The 24726-nt window shown below is 47.6% G+C and overlaps 1 protein-coding gene across 1 annotated transcript in view; it reads right to left on the bottom strand.

Moving 5' to 3' along the window:
* The window catches only part of LOC133062742 (mucin-16-like), a 107787-nt gene extending 83865 nt beyond the window's left edge, over nt 1-23922 (bottom strand). The window contains 2 exon segments of the mRNA XM_061152143.1: nt 2033-2131; nt 23832-23922. Coding sequence (XP_061008126.1) covers nt 2033-2131; nt 23832-23922 — 190 coding nt within the window.
* Between the last annotated feature and the right edge of the window lie 804 nt (nt 23923-24726).

Raw genomic sequence — 24726 nt, forward strand, 5'->3', positions numbered from 1 at the left:
AACAGCTATGTCTGTATCCACAGAGGAGACACGCAGTGTCAGGTCACTTCCGGCTGTCTGCTCTGACCTTGGGCTAGCAGAGGAATAAGCATCACCCACAGGTCTATGTATTATAGCTGCTATTTAGCTGTCATTGTCTTTTCACTCAGGGTAATGGAAGGAATGACTCTGGAGCTGACCCATATCATGGTTCTGAGTTCAGATTTATCTGTCACTGAACATTTGGCTACTTTTTTTTTTTTTTTGGCCACACTGCTCAGCATGTGGGATCTTAATTCCCTGACCAGGAATCAAACCCATGACCCTTGCAGTGGAAGCGTGGAGTCTTAACCACTGGACTGCCAGGGAAGGCCCAACTTGGGGTTACTTTGGTGATCATAACAAAGTTGGTTGCAGAGTCTTGAAGGCTGGTGGGACATGTGCTCAAAAGGGCATACATGTTCATTATGGTCCTTCCTATGGAGCCAAGCTATGTGGATAAGTCCATTTCAATTGTCTTAAGAATCAGAATTGAGCTGACTCATTGAATATTCCCTATGGAACAAGGGAGGATATTGCTCCTCTTTTTTAAACTTTTATTTCCTTCCTTATACTTTGAGTTTATTCTGTTCTTTTTCTTTCTTTCTTTATTTAAATATTTTTTGGCTATGGTGGGTCTTCATTGCTGCATGTAAGCATTCTCTCGTTGCAGCAAGCAGGGGCTACTCTCTAGTTATGGTGCCTAGGCTTCTCATTGCAGTGAGTTCTCTTGTGGAGCATGAGCTGTAGGGTGTGTGGGTTTCAGCAGTTGTGGTGAATAGGCTTAATTGCCCCATGGTGTGTGAAATTTTCCTAGATCAGGGATTGAACTTGTGTCTCCTGCCTTAGCATGTTGGTTCTTAACTACTGTACCCCCAAGAAAGTTCCCTTCTTCCTATATATTTTTATACACTTTCACTTCTGTCATCAAAAAAGAACAGAAACCTTTTATCTTCTAGCACAGAGGGACATGTAAAATTATTATCATATATTTATACTTTTATTAGAATTCTTCAGAACTGTAAACAATTAGACAATATATCAGGAAAAAATATAGAACATTAACATCCTTTAAACTTGTACCACTTATATATTTACACATAACATTACTGTATATATAAAAAATATTTTCAAAGACTCATGGGCTTGGGGATATTTAAAAGACACTATTGCCACATTTGAATATTTACTAAAAAAATTCCACAAAATAATTTCAAACATTAAGCTACTGCAAAGAAACAGCAGATGTAAAAAAAATGATAAAAGTATAAACTTTCAAGAATGTCCTAGACAAACTCTCAGTGAAGTTTTGCATCATTCTAAGCATTTTAAGTGAATACCTCCTCTCAACTACAAGCCATGTATCGAAAGCTGTAACAGTGGACAAGAATTCTTTCACTTTATGTTATAATCATCTTAGCAACTAATTGTCCTATAAAATAAACCTATGGCATCTCATTTTATGTTTCCTGCTCATGGCAACCCCTGATCTATAAGATAGATAGTGCCTGTTTTAGGAAAGCCCTTCATATTTGTCTGCTGACTTGTAGAGTCACTATATTCATTCCTAAGTGAAAGCAATTGGGTCTTGTGGATATAAATTACCAAACAGAAGCAATTCATGTTAGAGGTCAGATTAGAAATCTCCCTAAAAATGAGTATCAATAGCCTCTGAGTACAAAAGTAGAAAGTTGTGATTATCTACTAGAATCTGGAACATAGACAATTATCTTACTTCAAAGTGAAACTGTTAGTCACTCAGTCACGTCCGACTCTTTGCAACCCCATGGACTGTAGCCCACTAGGTTCCTCTGTCCATGGAATTCCCCAGGCAAGAATACTGGAGTGGGTTGCCATTTCCTACTCCAGAGGATCTTGCTGACTGAGGGATCAAATCTGCATCTCCTATATTGGCAGGCAGGTTCTTTACTGCTCAGCCACCAGGGAAGCCTGTTACTCCAAAGACCAGGAGAAAAGACTCAAGCATTATGTACCAAAATATGATCCCACATACCCAGACTGATGGTCTCCAGAGATGTGAAGCTACCCATTGGCCGTGTGGTGCCTCCAGGTTCCTTGTCCCTCAGATCCACGGTGGTGGTTGCCACTGACCCTGAGGAAGAAGGGGACAGAAGTGTCAGTCTCCCATTCCCTAAGATGCACATCCACAAGAAATGCTCTTGCTAGATCCTGGCTCAGTATCTGAGCCTCATCTGCCTCTGAGAAGGCACTCTGGAAGGAATGATTCTCTTATTGGCATGAAATCAAACCCACAATATGACCTGGGTCTTAATTGTGGAAAGTAGTGGGACTGCTGATTGGTCTCAAGCAAAAACATTTGTGATAGTATGTCTCCATCACTTAAAAAAAATATATTGAGGGCTTCCCTGGTGGTGCAGTAGTTAAGAGTCTGCAATCCAATGCAGGGGACATAAGTTTGATCCCTGGTCTGGGAATTTCCCACATGCCATGGAGCAACTGAGTCCATGCATCACAACTACTGAGCCTGTACTCTAAAGCCTGGGAGCTGCAACTACTGAAGCCTGCATGCCTAGAGCCTGTGCTTCACAACAAGAGAAGCCACCACAATGAGAAGCCCATTTACTGCAACTAGAGAGTAACCCCCACTTGCTGCAACTAGAGAAAGCCAGCACACAGCAACGAAGACCCAGCACAGCCAAAAATAAACCACTGAATAAGTAAAATTAAAAAACACCAGATTCTCCTTTATTATTTATTTATGGCCACACTGTGGCATGTGGGATCCTAGTTTCCCAACCAGAGATTGAACCTGCACCCTTGGCTCAACTACTGGATAATCAGGGAAGTGCCTCCATCACTTATAATGTGTGAATTCACCATTGTTTAATTTTTCACTCTTATGGTTTGGACTCCACATAAAGCAAAATCAGAATAATATCTGGAGTTATTATATCTGGTTAGTTAACATGTAAAAATATTTCTTGATTACTCATTTTGTCATTTTCTTTTATCATTCTTTTATAATTATTATCACACACACTCTACCGCTGGGGAGGGAAAAGCTAGGCTCTGGCTGGAAGGACCTGAATCTGGGCTCAAGGATGCTAAAAATGTCACTAGTTGCATATAGATAGTAGAATGAACCTATGAGATAAGTGGAAACTGAAAGGGGAGGTGAAGGATACTGCAGAGACGTTGTAAGTGTGAGCAGGGGAGATGAGGACAAAACATGGAGCTGGCTGCTTCTAGCAGAGCCGGGCGCAGGAAATGAGGTTGGTGGTTCTGGCATTCTTGGAGCTGGTATGTGAAGGCTGTGGATGTGTGGATGTGAAGTTGGATGTGTTAGTTGATTAAAAGTTAGGTTCTGTGGGTGGGGATTTCTCTGGTGGTCTAGTGGCTAAGACTCAGAGCTCCCAATGCAGTGTGCAGGGGTTCGATCCCTGCTCAGGGAACTAGATCCCACACGCTGCAACTAAGAGTTCGCATGCTGTAACTAGGAGTTCACATGCTGCAACTAAGACACAGCTCAGCCAAATAAATAAATAAATAAAATTAAAATTAGGTGGATGCTAGGGGTATAGACTCTCCCTTCTGACAACTCCATTGAGGGAATGAGGTGGAATACCCATGGGGACCAGAGGTATGCTTCCGTATATCAACACTTGTGGGGATATGCCTTGATGATAAGGAAGTCATAGAAGGTAACTTGAACTGTTCCCATTTACTAGTTTCAGTTTTATCCTTTAACATGCTTGTGGTGACTCTCCTACTGAAAAATATAGTCACTGTGACTTTGTAAATGAGAACTGAAGGAGATGAAGATGAAATATAGAGCCGGTTGCTTCTAGCAGAGCCAGGCGCAGGAGATGGGTGAATTGCAACTGTTTGTGGAGTCAGAGGTGGGCTGGTTCCAATCCCAGAAAGTGTAATCCCACCAGGGGTCAAATGATAGAGTGCATCAGAAAATGTGCCAACTGGGAATTCCCTGGTGGTTCAGGGGTTAGGACTCACTTTCACTGCCAGGGGTGCAGGCGGGATCCTTGGTTGGGGAACTAAGATCCTACAAGCCAGACCCATGGCAAAAAAAGGAAAGAAAGAAAAAGGTGGTACATATATACAATGGAATATTACTCAGTCATTAAAAAGAATTAAATAATGCCATTTGAAATATCATATGATATCCCTTATATGTAGAATCTAAAAAGAAATGATTCAAATGAACTTACAGAACAGAAAGAGACTCAGACTTAAAAATGAACTTATGGTTGCCAGGGGAAGGGATAGTTAGGGACACTGGGAAGGTCATGTACACACTGCTATATTTAAAATGGATAACCAACAAAGAGCTACTGTATAGCATATGGAACTCTGCTCAATGTCACACGGCAGCCTGGAGGGGAGGGGAGTTTAGGAGAGAATGGACACATGTATATGTATGGCTGAGTCCTGTCACTGTTCCCCTAAGCTATCACAACATTTTAGTTGGCTATATACCAATACAAAATGGGCTTCCCTGGTAACTCAGCTGGTAAAGAATCTGCCTGCGATACAGGAGACCCTGGTTTGATTCCTGGGTCGGGAAGATCCTCTGGAGAAGGGATAGGCTACCCACTCCAGTATTCTTGGGCTTCCCTTGTGGCTCAGCTGGTAAAGAATCCACCTGCAATGCGGGAGACCTGGATTCGATCCCTGGGTTGGGAAGATCCCCTGGAGGAGGGCACGGCAACCCACTCCAGTATTCTGGCCTGGAGAATTCCATGGAATATTCCATGGGGTCACAAAGGGTTGGACGTGACTGAGTGACTTTCACTTTCAATACAAAATAAAAAGTTCAAAAAATAAATAAAATTAAAAAAAAAAAAGAAAATGTGCCAACTAATTGGCTTGAGGGCTGGAGCTAGAAGCACCCACTGACTGAAATGGAGACATTGAGTTTAGGACACTGTTCTTGGCCAAGAAAAATCTGTAGATGTGTCACAGGGAGATGTGGTTCCAATGGGCAAGTGGCTTGTTCCCATCTTTCTTTCACACTCAGAGCCCCTTGTGGATTTTACATTGGTGGGAGCTAGAGAATGAACAGTGAGTGGGCCACTTGTGTCTCTGCTGTGAGTGTGGCTATGGGTTCTTCCTAAGAGAAATCCTTTCCATGGAGGTCGTTGTTGGAGAATTAAGTTTAGGGACCACCACAGAAGCAAGGAGAGAAAAGGCAGAGGCTGAAATAGTGGTTGGTGTGAAACATTATCTTGAAAGTGTTGAAATGAAATTGTTAGTCGCTCAGTTATGTCTGACTCTGAGACACCATGGACTGTAGTCTATTAGGCTCCTCTGTCCGTGGAATTCTCCAAGCAAGAATACAGGAGTGGGTTGCCATGCCCTCCTCCAGGGGATCGTCCCAACTCAGGGATTCAATCTGGGTCTTCCGCATTGCAGACAGAGTCTTTACCATCTGAGTCAGCAGGGAAGCCCAAACGTTATCTTGTCTGAAGTTCAAAACTTGGTCTCTGGGGCTTCCCTGGTGGCCTAGTGATTAAGAATCCGCCTGACAATGCAGGCAACACAGGTTTGATTTCTGGTCCAGGAAGATCCCATGTGCCTGGGAGCAACTAAGCCCCTGCAACACAAATATTGAGCCTGTGATCCAGAGCCCAGGAACTGCAAACGCGCACATACTAGAGTCTGTGCTCCGCAAAGAGAGAAGCCACAGCAATGAGAAGCCCGAGCACTGCTATTAAAGAGTAGTGTCTGCTCACCACAACTAGAGAAGTGCCCTTGCAGCAACAAAGACCCAGCATAGTCAGAAATAAATAAATAAATTATTAAATAAAAAATTAAACTGGTCGCTGGCCAGATTCTTTAGACATACAGTGAAATAAATAAAAGTGCCATTGTTGGATATCACTGCTGCAGAAGCAAATCAGAAGTCCTAGATGGGCGAGAAGGGCTGTCCTGGTGGAGTTTGTAACTGAGGCACTGCTTGCATCTCTGAGCTAACTCCCTAGGTGGGATGAAGAAAACTGAGTTGAATGTATGCTGTGTGTTTTCATGGTGAGGAAGCGGTGGGTAGGGGGCAGAGGTGATGACCTAGGTGGTGATTAAACTGCAAGTAGGGGTCTCAGGTTGAGACACGGATAGATTCAAAATTTCCCTTGCTTTCCTCTCCAGTAGGTGGGGCTTCCCAGCTGGCTCAGTGGTAAAGAATCTGCCTGCCAATGCAGGAGAGACAGGTTCGATCCCTGGGTCAGAAAGATCATCTGAAGAAGGAACTGGCAACCCATTCCAGTATTCTTGCCTGGAGAAGGCCATGGACAGAGGAGCCTGGTGGGAACAGTCCATGGGATCACAAAAGAGTTGGACACGACTCAGCAACTCAACAGTGTTAACAATAAATAGGTGGCTGTTGGTCTTGCTGAGGAGGAAGGGGTGAAGAGAGAAAAGTGGATTTCTTTTGAGAAATACTGACAAGGTTGAGGGGACGAGGATTAGCTGACCCCTCTGGAGCCAAGGGGGTGTGTGTGGGGAGGGTGGGTGAACCTGTGATATCAAGAGAGATGCCAAGCCTGAGGACACGTTTGTCCCTTTGCCCAATAGAGAAGAGAAGCAGAGTGGAAGTCATACCTCTGACTCTTCCAGTACCTGTTTCTGCATTACTGAGCGTACTGGAGGGAGGGAAGGCCGAGCTGGCCTCTGTCTTCACTGTGGTCTCAGGGGTCTCTATGTGCACAGAGGAGGTGAACTTAAGACCTGAGGATGTGCCGAGCCCTGATGCTGTATCATCAGGAATTGAAGTGGACATCAACAGAGGAGGGCTGGTGCTTTTCATGATATCTCCTGCAGGGCTGGTTTCAGGAGAGGAAAAATGGTGTCTGGAGGTTGATGGAGTCAGACCCCAGCTGCTTGGCTCCCCAGAATCAGGATTCCCTGTAGATAAGACTTCTGGAATTGCGGAAGAAACCTTGCTAGATGTGGGGGTTGTCCCTGCTGGAGCACTTGAGCCAGGAGCCCCTGTGGTCACTGCTGTAGCCGTGGACACTGGGGCACTGCTGATGGCCGGGGTCAAATGTGTAGTTGTTTCAGAGGAAGCTGTGTCTCTGCTAGTTTGGTAGGTTGTATCCTGGCTGGTCCTTGTGTCGCTGTCACCTGTCTGAGCGACCTCAGTGGGAGATGTAAACTCCTCGGTGGTTTGTCCAGTTGGGGCTTCTAGGGTGGGTGTGTCTGAAGCTGTTCCTCCAGGCGATGCTGTTTCAGTGAAGCTTATACTTGGCTCAGTGGACTCAGAATCCACCCAGGTATCATAGGAGGTGCTGATACGGCCTGTCTCATTGGTCAGTGTCTCCTCTCCAGAACTCGTCTCTGTCTCCCAAGTGGCCTGGGGTTCAGTTGAGGGTTCACTTGTACCTGCATTGGTCCATGATGCTTCTCTTGGGGTGCTGGAATCAAGTGTCCTGGAGGTGTCTGAGCTCTCAGGGGCAGTTGTGCTGGGGCTGTGTCTTTCAGAAGTGGTGTGTGGTGTTCTGAGCTCCCATCCTGGATGGGATTTTGAGACCTGAATTGAGCTTGTCCCCCTGCCGTCTGCAGAACTGGAGCCCGGGGAGGGGGCAGAGGTGGTGGCCGACTTATTCTCCCTTCCAGGAGCAGAGGTCACAGATGGAGCCACAGGTGCTGTCAAAGTTTCTCTGGTATGTTTCTCAGTCATAGATGGATGAGTGCTGGTCTCCTCTGAGACGGAGGTGGTGGGAAGGGATGTGGTTTTCACTCCCAGAACCTGGGTGATGCTGAGGGTGGCCAGGCCAGCTGAAACTTCCGAAACCAAGGTGCTGGCTGTTGTGATGCTAGGTGAGTCTGTGGCATCAGGGGATGTACTAAGCATGAGGACAGTCCTTGCTGTCCCTTCCCCTAATGGAGCTGGGTGGCCCAGAGGGAAAGTGGTACCTCTGACTCTTTTGGCACTAGTTTCTGCATCAGTTAGTGTTTGGAAAATAGGGAAAGCCGAGCTGGGCTCTGTCTTTGCCGTGGTTTCTGTGTGCATGGAGGAGGTGACCGTGTGGTCTGAAGCTGTGCCGATCTGTGATGTATCACCAGGACCTGAGGTGGACAATAGCAGAGGAGGGCTGGTGGGTATCATGCTGTCTCCTACAGGTGTGCTGTTGGGAGAGGAGAAGTGATGTCCAGGGTTGGATGGAGTCAGAACCTGGCTGGTTCCCTCCCTAGAATCTGGCTTCCCTGTAGACAACATCTCAGGTATTTTGGAAAAAACCTTGCTTGATGTGGGGGTTGTCCCTGCTGGAGCACTTGAGCCAGGAGCCCCTGTGGTCACTGCTGTAGCCGTGGACACTGGGGCACTGCTGATGGCCGGGGTCAAATGTGTAGTTGTTTCAGAGGAAGCTGTGTCTCTTCTAGTTAGGTAGGTTGTACCCTGGCTGGTCCTTGTATCACTGTCACCTGTCCGTGAGATCTCGGTTAGAGATATAAACTCCTTAGCTGTTTGTCTGGTTGTGGCTTCTGGGATGGGAGTGTCTGAAGATGTTTCTCTGGGTGATGCTGTTTCAGTGGAGCTTGACCTTGGGGTGGTGGAGCCAACAACCCCCCAGGTACCAGGGGAAATGGTGACAGGACCAGTTTCACTGGTCACTATCTTTATTCCAGGGCTTGTCTCTGTCCACCTGGTGAGCTGGGATCCAGGTAAGTATTGACCTGTACCTGCACTGCTCCATGATGCTTCTGCTGAGGTGCTGGAAACAGGAGTCCTGGAGAAGTCAGAGCTCTCAGGGGGAGCTGTGCTGGGGATATGCCTTTCAGAAATGGTGTGGGGGCTTCTGAGCGCCCTCCCTGGGTGTGATGGAGAGACCTGAGCTGTACTTGTCTCTCTGCTGTTAGTGGTGCTCAAATTTGGGGAAGGGGCAGAGGTAGTCGTCCAATTACTCTCCCTTCCAGGAACAGAGAGTTCAGGTGGAGCTGTAGATCCACTGAAGGTTTCCTTGGTCTCATTTCTAGTTAATGATGGATGGATATTGGTCTCCTCTGAGATGGAGGTGGTGGAAGGGGATGTGGTTTTCACTCTTGGAACCTGGGTGATGCTGGGGGTGCCTGGTCCAGATGACCCTTGCCAAGCCAAGGTGCTGACTGTGGAGATGCTGGGTGAGTCTGTGGCATCAGGGGATGTGCTAAGCGTGAAGACACTCCTTGTTGTCCCTTCCCCTGAGGGAGATGGGTGGCCCAGAGGGGAAGTCGTACCTCTGACTATTTCAGCACTGGTTTCTGTATGACTTGATGCTCTGGAAAGAGGAAAAGCTGGGTTTGGCTCTGTCCTTCCTGTGCTCCCAGGGGTCTCTGTGTCCTTGGAGGAGGCGACCATGTGGTCTGAAGATGGGCTGGATCCTGTAGGATCAGTAATGGAAGTGGACAAGAACAGAGGAACGCTGGTGGGGGTCATGAGGTCTCCTGGTGGGCTGGTGTCAGGAGAGGAGAAGTGATGCTCAGTGTTGGATACAGTCAGAACCTCGCTGGTTCCCTCCTTAGAATCTGGCTTCCCAGGTGTTTTGGAAGAAGTCTTGCTTGATATTGGGGTTGTCCCTCCTGGAGCACTTGAGCCAGGATCCAGCATGGTCACTGCTGTCAACATGGACACAGGGGCAGAACCAAAGGCTGGAGTCAAATCTGTAGCTGTTTCAGATGGAGCTGTGGCTCCTGTAGGTAGGGATGTCATATCCTGACTGATACTTGTGTCACGGTCACCTGTCCGTGTGATCTCAGTGGAAGGTGTAACCTCTTCAGGGGTTGGGCCAGCTGTGGCTTCTAGGGTGGGTATGTCTGAAGATGTTTCTCCAGGTGATGCTGTTTCAGGGAAGCTTATGCTTGCCTCGGTGGACTCAGAAACCACCCAGTTATTAAGGGAGGTGTCGATAGGGTCTGTCTCGATAGTCAGTGTTTCCTCTGTAGGACTTGTCTCTGTCCCCCAGGTGGACTGCAGTTCACTTGTACCTGTGCCGGTCCACATTTCTTCTGATGGGGTGCTGGAATCTAGTGTCCTGGAGACGTCAGAGCTCCTGGGGGCAGTTGTGCTGGGGCTGTTTCCATCAGCAGTGGTGTCAGGACTTCTGAGCTCCCCTGCTGTGTGTGATGGAGAGACCTGAGTAGAACTTTCTTGCTGGCTGTCAACAGTGCTCAAATCTGAGGTGTTAGAGGTGGTACCCCAACTGTTTCTTCTTTCAGTCACAAAGGTCTCAGGTGGAGCTATAGAGGCACTCAAATTTCCCTTGGTCTCGTTTTCAGCCATTGTTGGATGGTTGGTGGTGTTCTCTGGGACAAAGATGGTAGAAGGAGACGTGGTTGTCACTCCTGAAACACTGGTAAGGTTGATGTTCTCAGGACTCCTTTGTTCTCCAGAAGTTAAAGTACTGGTTTTGCTGATGCTGGTTGAATCTGTGGTTCCTGTGGGTCTAGAATTCTCCCATGTGATGTGGATGTTGCTGCCTGGGCTTGTCAAGGACTGGGTAGACGTCATTGATGCAGTGGGGCCTGTGGGTTCAATTAGGGATGGATCATCGTTATCTCTTGGTGTTCAAGTTTAAGACTAGTCCTCTGGAACTTCCCTTGTGGCTCAGTGGTAAAGAATCCACCTGCCAATGCAGGGGACACGGGTTCGATCCTCGGTTCTGGAGAGATCCCACATGCCGAGGGGCAACTAAGCCTGTGTGCTACAACTACTGAGCCTGTGTTCTAGAACCCATGTTCCACAGTGAGAAGCCCGAGCACAGCAAAGAAGAGTAGCCCCACTTTCTGCAACTAGAGAAAGCCCTCGGACAGCAACAAAGATCCAGCGTGGCCAAAAATAAATAAATAATGTTTTAAAAGAAAAAACAATAGTTCTCTGAGTGGAGTTGGCTGCTACAGACCTACTTTGCTTTGCATGTGTGCTCAGTCATATGAGACTCTTTGTGACTCCATGGTCTGTACTCCTCCACGCTCCTCTATTCATGGGGTCTTCCAGGCAAGAATACTGGAATGAGTTGCCATTTCCTCCTCTAAGGAATCTTCCCGACCTAGGGATGGAACCCAGGTCTCCCACACTGCAGGTGGATTCTTTATCACGGTGCCATCTGGGAAGCCTACTGCTGAGCTCCTGAAGTTTTATTTTGTGGGGTGAGATTTAGGTAGAATCTCTGGGCTCTGCTGGACAAACCTGGGTCTGTATGAACTGTTATATCGTGGAGGCTGGAGGAAACATGGGCAACTCTTCTGACCAAGAATACATAAGTTTGGGTGGGATGAACTGGGAGGTTGAGATTGACATATATACACTTCTATGTATAAAACAGATGGCTAATGAGAACCTACATATAGGCCAAGGAACCCTCCTCAGTGCTCTGTGGTGACCTAAATGGGAAAGAAATCCAAAAAAGAGGGGCTATATACATGATTTGTAGCCTCCGATCTGTTTTGGACTATCTTTGGTTTGTGTGCTGTTATGTGAAACATACCTGATAATACGGCTAGATCTGGGCTTCCCTGTTGGTGCAGTGGTAAAGAACCCACCTGCCAATGCAGGTTTGATTCCTGGGTCAGAAAGCTTCCCCCAGAGGAGGAAATGGCAACCCACTCCAGTATTCTTGGCCTGGGGGAATCCCCATGGACAGAGGAGCCTGGTGGGCTACACAGTCCATGGGGATCTTGAAAAGGTCGGACACGACGGAGCAACTAAACAACAAATATATGTATATATATGCATAGCTGATTCACTTTACTGTAGAGAAGAAATTAACAAATTGTAATGCAGCTATACTGCAATAAAAATTTTTTAAAAGAAAAGTAAATTTGGGCAGGAGAAACAGGAGGGTGTTGCACCCACAGAAATTTCTTGAAGATGAAAAGCTAACCACTTCTCAGTTCCCTTTCTGAAATCTTTCAATGGATCCTCACTGCCTACAGGATAGAGTTCCTTAGTGTGTCATGGTCCTTAATGATCCATCCCCTTGTGTCTCTTAACATGGTGCTTCTCAACTCGGTGTGATTGTTCTTCCAGAGAACAGGTATTACCTATGCACTTTTAGCTGTCACAGCTAGTGATCTACTTCCATCTAGTCGTCAGAAGCTAGGGATGCTTCTAACAACTGTAATGCATAGCCCCCACTGCAAAGAATTACTTGGCCTCAATCTCAACAGTGGGGTCCCTGGTGGCTTAGAGTAAAGAATCTGCCTGCCAATGCAGAGATGCAGGAGACACGGATTCAACCGCTGGGTCATCAAGATACTCTGGACAAGGGCATGGCAGTCCACTCCAGTACTCGTGCCTGGAAAATCCCATGGATAGAGGAGCCTGGTGGGCTACAGTCCATGGGGTCACAGAGAGTTGGACACAACTGAGTGACTAAACAACAACATCAATAGCGCTGAGGGTGAGGCTCTCTGCTCTGTCCTTATATCCCACAAAACCCGTCCTCTCATCTTCTTTAAACCACAGCTACGTTCTCACAGTTCCCCAGCCCAATAGCATAATCCTTCACTCATCTTTCCAATGATCACCATGCCCTTTACACAAATGAACACCTATTCATTATTTAAGATTCAGTTTCTGTTATTGTATTCACTCTTCTCTCTTTACTGAATTGTCTTTTTTCTTTCTTTCTTTTTTATTGGCGTCACCTGCAGCTTGTGAGATCTCAGTTCCCCAACTAGGAATGGAACCCATGTCCCCTGCATGGAGGGGAGTTGGAAGTGTGGAGTCTTAACCACTATTATTGTTGTTGTGTCTTGACTCTTTTGCGACCCTATGGACTGTAGCCCATGAGGTTCCTCTGTCCATGGGATTTCCCAGACAAGAGCACTATTACTGATTTAACTTTTATGCAGAGTACATCATGTGAAATGCTGGGTTGGATGACTCACAAGGTAGAATCAAGGTTCCTGGGAGAAATATCAACAACCTCAGATATGCAGATGTACCACTCTAATGGAAGAAAACTAAGAGGAACTAAAGAGCCTCTTGATGAGGGTGAAAGAGGAGAGTGAAAAATCTGGTTTAAAACTCAACATTCAAAAAACTAAGATCATAAAAAAAAAAAAAAAACTAAGATCATGGCATCTGGACCCATCACTTCATGGCAAATAGATGAGGAAAAAATGGGAACAGTGACAGACTTTATTTTCTTGGGCTCCAAAATCACTGCAGATGGTGACTGCAGCCAAGAAATTAAAATATGCTTGTTCTTTGGAAGAAAAGCTATGACAAACCTAGATAGCATATTAAAAAGCAGAGACATCACTTTGCTAACAGAGGTCCATATAGTCAAAGCTATGGTTTTTCCAATAGTCATGTACGGGTGTGAGAGTTGGACCATAAAGAAGGCTGTGTCGGATCATAAAGAAATGATGCTTTTGAACTGTGGTGCTGGAGAAGAGTCTTGAGAGTTCCTTAGACAGCAGGGAGATCAAACCAGTCAATCCTAAAGGAAAACCAGCCCTGAATATTCATTGAAAGGACTGATGCTGAAGCTGAAGCTCCAATACTTTGGCCACCTGATGGGAAGAGTGGACTCATTGGAAAATACCTTGATGCTGGGAAAGATAGAGGGCAAGAGGAGAAGGGAGCAACAGAGGTTGAGATATTTGGATGGTATCACTGACTCAACAGACATGAGTTTGAGTAAACTCGGGGAGATGGTGATGGACAGGGAAGCCTGGCGTGCTTCCCAGTTCACATGTTTGCAAAGAGTTGGACACGACTTTGCGACTGAACAACAAATAACTGATTCACCTTGTTGCACACCTGAAACTAACACAGCCTTGTACCGGGTTGGCCAAAAAATTCATCTGTTTTTCTGTAACATCTCATGGAAAAATCTATACAAACTTTTAGGACAATCCAATAAATCAACTATGTGTATGCTTAGTCACTCAGTTGTATCCGACTCTTTTTGACCCCATGGACTGGAGCCCGCCAGGTTCCTCTGTCCATGGGCTTTTCCAGGCAAGAATACTGGAGTGGGTTGCCATGCATCAACTCTACTCCAATAATTTTTTTTTTTTTTTTTTAAAGAAACAGTTCTTTGTCTCTGAGGCATCCTCCAAAGTTCATGTCCCAGATGAGCCATGCTTTCAGAGACACAACTGTGAAGAAAACAGGGCCTCAAAAAAATAGGTTGAACATTGTCCCCAAGGATGTCCCCAAAGCAGGACTCATGACAGGACTGGGGACCGAACCCTGGCTGAAGAAGAGATATCTGTGGATACCACTTGATACAAACCCAGAGGTTTCTTCAGAAGGCCCTGCGGTGACAGAGAAAGGGTGCAGAGGGAGAGGAGGCAGGCTGGAGGCTTCTGTCAGAGCCTGGGGAGCGCTCAGGACTGAGCTCGTGCTGGGGCTCTCAGAGGAGCCGCAACTGTCGGAAAAGATGCTTTGCTTGTCTTCCTGTCGGTGTTGCAGCACCTGAGCTTGGGTTCTGCTTTGGACAGAGCAGATGAACTAGCATCCCCTTAGGCTATCAGGGCAGCTGTCATGACTGGGGAATGAGGCTCTAGACCAGTAAGTCTCATCAAGTGAGATTTTTTTGCCTTTATTATTCATGCAGCAAATATTTCCTGCATACCTACTATTTCCAGGTACTATGACAGGTTGCATTTGGCAATGTCTGGAGGCACTTCGGGGATTCCCAGGTGGCTTCCCAGAGTGACTCAGTGGTACAGAATCTGCCTGCCAGAACAGGAGACGCAGGAGACTTGGCTTCCATCTCTGGGTCGGGAAGATCCCTGGGAGAAAGTAATGGCAACCCACTCCAGTATTCTTGCCTGGGAAATCCAACGGGCAGAGGAGCCTGGCGGGCTACAGTCCATGGGGTTGCCAAGTATCAGACATGACTGAGCATGTACTCATGGAGACATTTTTGGTTGTCATGACTCGAGGGTCGGTTGCTATTGGTATCTTGTGGGTAGAGACCAGGGATGCTGCTTAATACCTTCCAATGCACAGGAAAGTGCTCCCACAACAAAGAATGATCCAGACCCAGATATACTGACCTCTGTGCCCAACTGAGAGACTGTTCTAGTGCACTTGGTCCAAGTTTATAGCTGTTCCACAGAAAAAGCAGATAGAAACCCAATTTAGTGGGTTGTCAACAGCACCAAAAATGTAAGAGGATAACAGAGTAAGGCATCAGGGCACAGTGGGTGCAGCAGGGGTAAATGATTTTACAAAAGTGTTTTTAGATACACACACACCTAAGCACATAGCTAGTCACGGTATACAATGTATTTCTTTTTTATTCCCTCATAGCTCAGTTGGTAAAGAATCTGCCTGCAATGCAGGAGTTAAAGTGAGTCACTCAGTCATGTCTGACTCTTTGTGATCCTGTGGACTACGCAGTCCATGGAATTCTCCAGGCCAGAATACTGGAGTGGGTAGCCTTTCCCTTCTCCAGGGGATCTTCCCAACCCAGGGATCAAACCCAGGTGTCCCACATTGCAGGCGGATTCTTTACCAGCTGAGCCACAAGGGAAGCAATATAGGAGACCCCAGTTTGGTTCCTGGGTTGGGAAGATCTGTTGGAGAAGGGATTAGGCTACCCACTCCAGTATTCTTGGGCTTCTGGAATGGGAAGCCTAACTACTGGAGTGGGTTGCCATGCCCTCCTCCAGAAGACCTTCCTGACCCAGGGATCAAACCCAGGTCTCATGTCTTCTGCATGACAGGCAGGTTCTAGTGCCACCTGGGAAGCCCTAGTGTATATATGTCAGTTCTAATCTCTCAATTCATCCCCCCTTCCGTTACCCCCACAATGTCCATATGTCTGATCTCTATGTCTGCTTCTCTATTCCTGCCCTGCAAATAGATTCCTTACAATTTTTTTTAAAGATTCCACATATATGTATTAATAAACAATATTTGTTTTTATTTCTCTGACAGTTGACTCTGTCCTGCAGACTCTAGGCCCACCCACATCTCTACAGATGTATTTCTTATTATGGATCCCAGTCAAAAAGTCTGCCCGATGTTCCTGCATCAGCTCATCCTCTGCTATCTAGCTCCACCTGGCTTCCTTCCCCATCTCATCTCTTCTCTCACACTGTCTCTCACACTGGAAGGGAGCTGGTGTCAGCATCACTGGGCATTTACAGAGCCAGGCTGCCTGAAACAGAGGCCCAGCTCTCCCGTGGACCAGTGGCATGACCTTGGGCAAGTCACATAAACTAATAGTGCCTCCATTTCAATTTCCTTATCTGCAATGTGGAAGTGATAAAGGTATGTACATCATCAGGCCACTAAGAGGATTAAATGAATAAATCTATGTAAAGGGCTTAAAATAGTGTCTGGGACTTCCCTGGTGGTCCAGTGGTTAAGAGTCTGCCTGCCAATGCCGGAGACACAGGTTTGATCCCTGGTTGGGGAAGATTCCTTATCCTGTTGGGCAACTAAATCTGTGTGCCAGACTACTGAGCCCACACATCCTAGAGCCTGTACTCCACAACAAGAGAAGCCACTGCAATGAGAAGCCCATGCACCACAACTAGAGAGTAGCCCCCACTTGCAGCAGCTAGAGAAAGCCTGTGCCCAGCTTTAAATAAATACGTTTATTAAATAAATAAAAAATCCCACTGTCTGGCATATATTGCTTTTGATTGTTGTATGAGTATAATTTGTCAAAATTCACCAAAGACAGTGGACTGGATGTGAATTAAAATTTTAAAATGTAAAATAAAATAGAATCATAAAAATAATGGAAAACTATTATTATTACCATGACTCATTTTAGCACAGCACTTATCAGAATGTTGTTATTATTATTGTTAGGAGGAGGATGTAAATGGGATCAGAGTACTGTTAGGGAGTGGGTCAGAACCAGAGAAGTGGGAATCAGAATAAGAATCAATGATGGGGAGCATCCCTGGTTGTCTAGTGATTTAGGAATCTGCCTGCCAATGCAGGGGACACAGGCAAGGAAGTTCCCACATGCCTCAGAGCAACTAAGCCTGTGTATCACAACTACTGAAGCCAGCACATCTAGAGCCTATACTCTGCAACAAGAGAAGACACCACAATGAGAAGCCTGAGCACCCCAACTAGAGAAAGTCCTTGAGAAGCAACAAAGACCCAGTACAGCCAAAAATAAATAACTAAAATTAAAAAAAAGAATCAGTGATGGGGAGCAGGGGTCAGATTCACTGTATCTTGTTGCTTAGTTGCTAAGTCATGTCCAACTCTGGGACCCCATGGACTGCAGCATGCCAGGCTTCCCTGTCCTTCACCATCTCCTGGAGCTTGCTGAAACTTACATCCATTGAGTCGGTGATGCCATCCAACCATCTCGTCCTCTGTCGCCCTCTTTTCCTCCTGCCCTCAATCTTTCCCAGCATCAGGGTCTTTTCCAATGAAATGGCTCTTTGCACCAGATGGCCACAGCATTGGAATTTGAGCTTCAGCATCAGTCTTTCCAATGAATATTCAGGACTGATTTCCTTTAGGATGGACTGGTTTGATCTCCTTGCTGTCCAAGGGACTCTCAAGAGTCTTCTCCGCCACCACATTTCAAAAGCATCCATTCTTTGGTGCTCAGCCTTCTTTATGGCCCAGCTCTCTTGGGGAGTCCCAAAACTGGCTGCCCAAAGGACAGCTGTCCCAGAACAGATATTGCAAGTGGCCGGCTGGTCCAAAGGAGATGAATGAGACTGGGCAGGATGGATAGGTGACAGCCAGGCAGAACGCCCTGCTCAACTTCAGTGTCTGTTCCCTTGACTGTTGAGAGGTCTGGCTCCACACATGTATGGGGCCACACCAGTCAGGGCAGCTCCTAGGATGTCTCCTCCCGGGCAAGGACCCAAGGTGGGGGCACAAGGAGGTGAAGCCCAGCCCGGACAGCAGAGGAAATGCCAAGCCCAGCCCTACCCTCAGGAGGGGCCTCAAGTAGTGGCCTGAGTCCCTTGGTCCTACCCTGCCTTACTGGCCTTGCAGTCCCCCAAGGGACTGCTGGTTGGGTAGGGGTCCTTTGGGGGTTTCAGCACCAACTGAAGTCCTACCTTCCCTGGGAGGAGAGATCTAAGGGCTCCTTTCCCTCCCTGAGAAAAGTCAAGACATGCTATCAGAAGAGAAGGAAGAGGACCCATCAGGGCTCCCACCTGGTAAAGAATCCACCTGCCAGTGTCAGGGCCACAGGTTCAATCCCTGGTCTGGGAAGATCCCCAGGTGCCACAACCACTGAGCCTGTGCTCTAGAGCCCAGGAGCCGTAACTACTAAAGCCCATGCTCCCTACAGCTTGTGCTCCACAACGAGAGAAGGCACTGCAATGAGAAGTCTGCACAACACACTAGAGAAAAGCTCTTGCAGCTATGAAGACCCAGCCTAGGCAAAAATAAATAAATAACTTGCTTTTTTTTTAAAAAAAAAAAAAGGAGAGGACCCCTCATAAGAAAAAAGAGCTTGTTTGGCTCTCTCCCTGACTCACACGCACTGTGTCACATACATATCACACTTACACAAGTGCACACACACAGCCAGAACTCAAGTCCTGGAGTTCTGGATTTCATGCTGGTCCTGCCCCACTCACTCCACGGAGCCTCAGTTTCCCCCTTTTTAAAGCACAAATAACATCAGAGCCCACCTGCCTCTGGGTTGCACAGAGTTTTACTGGGATCCGTTAGTTCATTGACCCACAGGAGGCTTCCCCTCACCTTGCCCTACTGACGAAAGCAACCCACCCCAACACACTCCAGCACCCCAGATTCTCTGTCCAAAATCTCTTTTCCTTATCACCATTTTAATACTTGTGTGTGACTAGTTGCTCAGTCATGTCCAATTCTTTGCCACCCTTTGGACAGCAGGCTTCCAGGCTCCTCAGTTCACGGGATTCTCCAGGCAAGAATACTGGAGTGGGTTGCCATTTCCATCTCCAGGGGATCTTCCTGACCCAGGAATCAAATCCTTATCTCCTGTGTGTCCTGCATGGCAGGCAGATTCTTTATTCACTGAGCCATTGGGAAAGCCCCTCTTAATACTTAAATACATGATTTATTTACTGTTGTTATGGGTTTTGATCTGTCTCCCTTGCTGGAATGTCGACTCAGCAGGGATCTTTGTGTTGCTCACAACTGTATCCCCAAGGCCAGAACAGTGCCTGGCACACAGTAGGTGTTCAATAAATTGTCATTGAACAAATGAATGAATGAATCACTATGTAATAGTGTTGAGTAAAGAGGTGAGGACCTCCTCCCCAATAGAGTGAAGACGCACAGGGACCCTTAATGTGAGGGAAAGGGGGACCTCTCAGACTGAGGAGAATGAAGACCCCCTCTCGTGGGGAGAGTGAGAACACCCCTAGAAACCAGACATGAAAGAAAAGGGTGAAAACTCCATCCAGGTGGGCTGGTGGGATGTACAGTGGTTGTTGTTTAGTCACTAAGTTGTGTCTGACTCTTTGTGACCCCATGGACTGTAGCCCACCAGGCTCCTCTGTCTATGGGATTTCTAAAGCAAAAATACTGGAGTGGGTTGCCATGCCCTCCTCCAGAGGACCTTCCTGACCTAGGTATCAGACCCACATCTGTTTCATCTCCTGCATTGGCAGGTGGATTCTCTACCATTGCACCACCTGGGAAGCCAGGATATTGGCCCCTAGACAGCTGCGGTGCATATGAAAGGAATAATTTCATTGAATCCAGACTCTTGCATCTTCCTGTATTTAGAAAGGCACTAAATTCCTTAACTTGGGCTATCTGGTTTTCCTTCTGTATTTCTATCTTTTTTTTTGTGGCTGTCCCTTGCAACATGTGGGATCCTACTTCCCTGACCAGGGATGGAACCCATACCCACTACACTGGGAGTGTGGGGTCTCAACCCCCGGACCACCAGAGACACTGGTTTTCTCTAATTAACAATCATCTTTTGATGTTCAGACTACCTGCTCTTTGTTGCAAAACGTTTATATAACCTGGCTCTTCCCCTCGCTTCTCAGGGTTACTTGAGATACTGCCTCCTGGGCTAGAAGTCCTAAAAGTTTCCACCAAATAAAACGTAATTCTCAACTTTTAAATTGTGAGTATTTTTTACATTGACAGAGGGGTGGTGAAGGGCAGTTGCTGTTTACCCTACGGGATGGGGGTACCCAAGGGCCAGGAAATAGCCAGGAGAGGAGACTCCTCAACCCTCAGTCTTTTCCAGGCAGGGGGTGAAATACAGGGCTTAGGAATCATCCAGAAACGGGGGTTTGAATCCCTTCCCTCACTTGTTAAAAAATTTTTTTTAACCTGATGCAAAGAGCCAACTCATTGGAAAGACCCTGATGCTGGAAAATATTGAGGGCAATAGGAGAAGGGAGTGACAGGGAACAGATGGTTAGACAGCATTATCGACTCAGTGGACATGAAATTGAGCAAACTCTGGAAGACTGTGAAGGACAGGGAAGCCTGGTGTGCTGCAGTCCATGAGGTCACAAAGAGTTGGCCATGACTTAGTGACTGAACAACAACAAAATAGTTGCTTTATCATGCCATGCTAGTTACCATCGTACAGCAAAATGAATCAGCTGTGCATATACATATGTGTGCGTGCGTGCTAAGTCACTTCAGTTGTGCCTGACTCTCTGCAACCCCATGGACTGTAGCCTGCCAGGCTCCTCTGTCCAGGGGATTCTCCAGGCAGGAATACTGGAGTGGGTTGCCATTCCCTTCTCCAGGGGACCTTCCCCGACCCAGGGATCAAACCCAGGTCTCCTGGGTTTCCTGCATTGGCAGGCAGGTTCTCTATCACCAGCACCACCTGGGAAGCCCATACATACACATATATCTCCTTTTTTGGATTTCCTTCCCATTTAGGTTGCCACAGAGCACTGAGTGCTTGCTGTGTGGCTTTAAACAAAGGGCTCAATCTCTCTGAGCCTGTTTTCTCTTCCGTAAAATGGGAGGCAATGTTCCCCTACTCTCACCCATGCAAGCTCAATCCAGAGAACGCAGGTGAAAGCCCTGGCACACAGTAGGTCCACAATAGAAAATGATGATTACTGTGGGCCTCTGGGATCTTGTCAGGTTTCAGCCACACAGTCAAGGAGGGGAAAAGTACAGGATGCAGATGTAGAAGAAGATTCACCGAATGGGGTCTAGGCTGGAGGGAGGGGTGAGAGGGGAATGAATCTCCACCAGCTCTGGAATTTTTAAAATTACCCTTTAGGGAGATAGAAACTCAGAGAGGTTAGGCATCAGGCCCAAGGACACACAGCCTGTCAGCGCCAGATTTACATTTCATTTCATCTCTGCCCAGGAATCAAGGGAGTCTTTTCCAGAATTAAAGTGAAGAGTCCTGAAAGGTGTCTGAATTGACCTGCCAGGGGAACCCCTCCCCAACAGATTTCCTGTTTACTGTGGAATTGATGGGTAATCGGGGAGGGATGTCAACCCTTAGTCCAGGCAAATAGCCCTCCTTGGGGTGGGAGCAAGAGCCCGCTGCATTCACAGGGCCCTCAGCATCTGACTCTGAGGGAGCCTCGGGGTCAAAAACAGTTAAACAGCTTCTGTTTGTGGTGACGTGCTTTGGGGACAGCTCAAGGGGACACGCCCCATCAGAGGTGGTGGAATTGTCCGGTACAAACCCGCCCACCATTCAGGCCATTGTGTGGGTGCCTTTCAATGGCGTCCAACCGCAAAGCTTTTCCGGGGCCCAGAGCTGCCCTGGGTGACTCAGGGCTGGGGGCTGGGGTGCCCTCTCCACCTGGTCCAGAAGCTGTAGAGAGAGAGGCTTGAGTCGGGGAGGAGCTAGGAGGTGGCCCACCCACCCTGGATGGCTTCCAGGCTGCCACTGTCTGGGGACTGAGCCCCTGAGAATGGGGGAAAAAGGATGCCCCCACCCTCACTCCCCTTCAGCTCTAGAAGCTTCTGTTTTGCAGCCAAGCATTAAGGACAGTCCTTTCTCCTGGGAGGAGTAAATTAACAGATATTTAAGCACCCGGTACAGTGTAGGAGATGTGGGTTCGATTCCTGGGTTGGGAAGAGCCCCTGAAGAAGGAAGTGGCAAACCACTCTGGTATTCTTGCCTGGTAAATCCCATGGACAGTGGGACCTGGTTGGTTACAGTCCATGGGGTCACAAAAGAAGCAGACACGACTTAGTGATTAACAACAACAGTGTAGATGGCTGTTTTCAGGTTATTTTGCACACCAGAGGGCTTCCCTGGCGGCTCAGACAATAAAGAATCTGCCTACAGTGCAGGAGACCTGGGTTCAATCCCTGGGTTGGGAAGATCCCCTGGAGAAGGGAATGGCTACCCACTCCAGTATCCTTGCCTGGAGGATTTGGACACCAGAGTGGTTTGGCTGGAGAGCCCTAATTTCCTGCCCAAGGGGTAAAACAGTGTAGGGGTCTAGAAGCCTTGGAGCCACACATGGAGTGTCTTGGACCTTATTTTGGTCCAAGAAGAGAGCCTGGTTCCTCCCCCCTCAACACCAAGCTGGAGTCCTACCTCTTCCTGAGGCCGGTGGGCTTTCTCTGGTTAGCCAGACCCAAGCTGACCCCCAAATGACTAACAGGCTTGTGAGGTCCCCCTTGGGGTCCAAGAACACACCTTCCTTAACCCTCACAAGCTGCCTTTCTGCTTCCACCCATCCCCTTAGCATCCCCTGATCGTGCAGCCCAAATTCACTCACATCACATCAAAGGACGCAAATACACCTTGCAGCTTCCTGTCTCCGGGCCTTTGCCCCCTCGGTTCTCCCTGCCAGGAGTATCCTTTTCTTTCTTCCACTGATCTCGTCTTTAGAAATTCCAGCCAACCCAACACTGCTCTGTAGTTTTGGGGAAGCTTCCCCCTCTCTGCACCCCTAAGGTGGCAAAGCTCTTGCTCAACTTTGTACCAAGAGAGACTGGGCATCCCTCTGTCTTGCCCACCAGCCTAGAGTTCCTGCAAACCTGGGGCTGTGACTTGCTCATTTCCTATCTGAGAGCTGAGCACAGGTGCTGAAATCAGAGGTGTCAATAAAACAACAACAACAAAAAAAACACAAAAAAATTGGAACTTCCCTTGCTGCCCAGTGCTTAAGACTCCAGGTTCCCAATGCACGGGGCATGGGTTTGATCCCTGATCGGGGAACTAAGATCCCCGAATACTACGTGGCTCTGTCAGAAAATATAAAATAAAATAAAACTCATCATAAAAAAAGAAACAAAAACCCAGATGGATAACCAATAAGGACCTACTATACAGCACACGGAACTCTACTCTATATTCTGTGATAACCTGTATGAGAAAATCTAAAAAAAGAAGGAATATATGTACATATATTACTGAATCAGTTTGCTTACATCTGACACTAACACAACATTTCAAATCCACTATCTGCTTAGCTGTTCAGTAGTGTCTGACTTCTTGGGACCCCATGGACTGCAGCCGACCAGGCTCCTCTGTCTATGGGGATTCTCCAGGCAAGAATACTGGAGTGGGTTGCCCTGCCCTCCTCCAGGGGATCTTCCCAACCCAGGGATCAAACCCAGGTGTCCCACATTGCAGGCGGATTCTTTACCAGCTGAGCCACCAGGGAAGCCTGTAAATCAACTATACTCCAATAAAAAAAAAAAAATGCCCTAGGAAATGAACGTGTCAGTGAGCCAGTGAAAGGAGGAATACCTGGCCATCTCTGACCCTGCAATATTTAATTCCCACTGTAGCCATTCTGTGACGTCTCCTTCAGTCAGCGTGGAAAACCAGCCCCACCTGGCTGAGTGTGATAGAGGCCTTTGCCAAAAAAGCAGAAGCCCTCTGCGGACTGCCCCCGAGGGGGCTCGGGAAGGCACCTGTCACATCTGTCCCTCTCTCCTCCAGGTATGTATCTGCCTCCTCCGCTGACCCCAACCCAGCCCGGCTTACCTGGCCAGCAGGTGAGGAAGAGGCTCACGGTCAGAGCCACCAGGTGCCCTCGCCGATGGCACCCCGGGCGTGCAGGGTCTTCCCTGCCCATGCTCCTGCCCACCCTCCTGCCCACCCGCCTGGGCAGTGCTCCTCACACCCCGAACGAGCCCCAGTGACTGAACCCAGCCCAGCCCGGCCAGGCTCCTAGGAGGATGGTGAGGACACGCCTTGCTGAACTTCCCAAGAGGGGCAGGGCTTGCCCTAGGGGGAAGCAGTGGTTCTGTGGTTGGCAAAGGTCAGCTGGCTTTATTCAGCGCCCTCGTGATGACTAACGCCTGCAGACTGATACTGATATTGTGCAAGGCCCTGTGGGGCTCCTGGGCACAAGCTCGTTCTGTGTCCCACACCTCTATTTCTTTAATTATAGGAAACTAACCATTCAGCCGCTAAGACCTTCCCTGAGTTCCGAGGGGGCAGATTCAAGCAGTTGTTAATTAGGGAAGGGATGGGGTGTAAGACCAGGGAGAAACTAACAGTCAAGAGCAGCCTTGGGGCAAGGTCCTGATTCCCCATTAATGAATACACACAATATCTTTGAGCTCTTTTGCAGAAACTGAAAGCCCCTCCAGGTGGGAGAAGCTAATGATTAATAATGGTATGCTGCCCACAAGCATGTAGACCCCAGACCTGTTGAACTTGAACGTTGATGATGCTGACTCCTACTTACCTCACCACGGACCCCTCAGAAGAATATCCACAAGCTGATCATGCCCCCTTTGAACAATTACTATAAAACCTCTCCCTCCTGGTGGCTTAGCGATAAAGAATCCACCAGCCAATGCTGGAGATGCGGGCTCCATCTCTGGGTCATGAAGATTCCCTTGAGAAGGGCATGGCAACCCACTCCAGTATT

The sequence above is a fragment of the Dama dama genome, chromosome 9, assembly GCF_033118175.1.
Source record: "Dama dama isolate Ldn47 chromosome 9, ASM3311817v1, whole genome shotgun sequence".
In the NCBI taxonomy this organism is placed as follows: domain Eukaryota; kingdom Metazoa; phylum Chordata; class Mammalia; order Artiodactyla; family Cervidae; genus Dama; species Dama dama.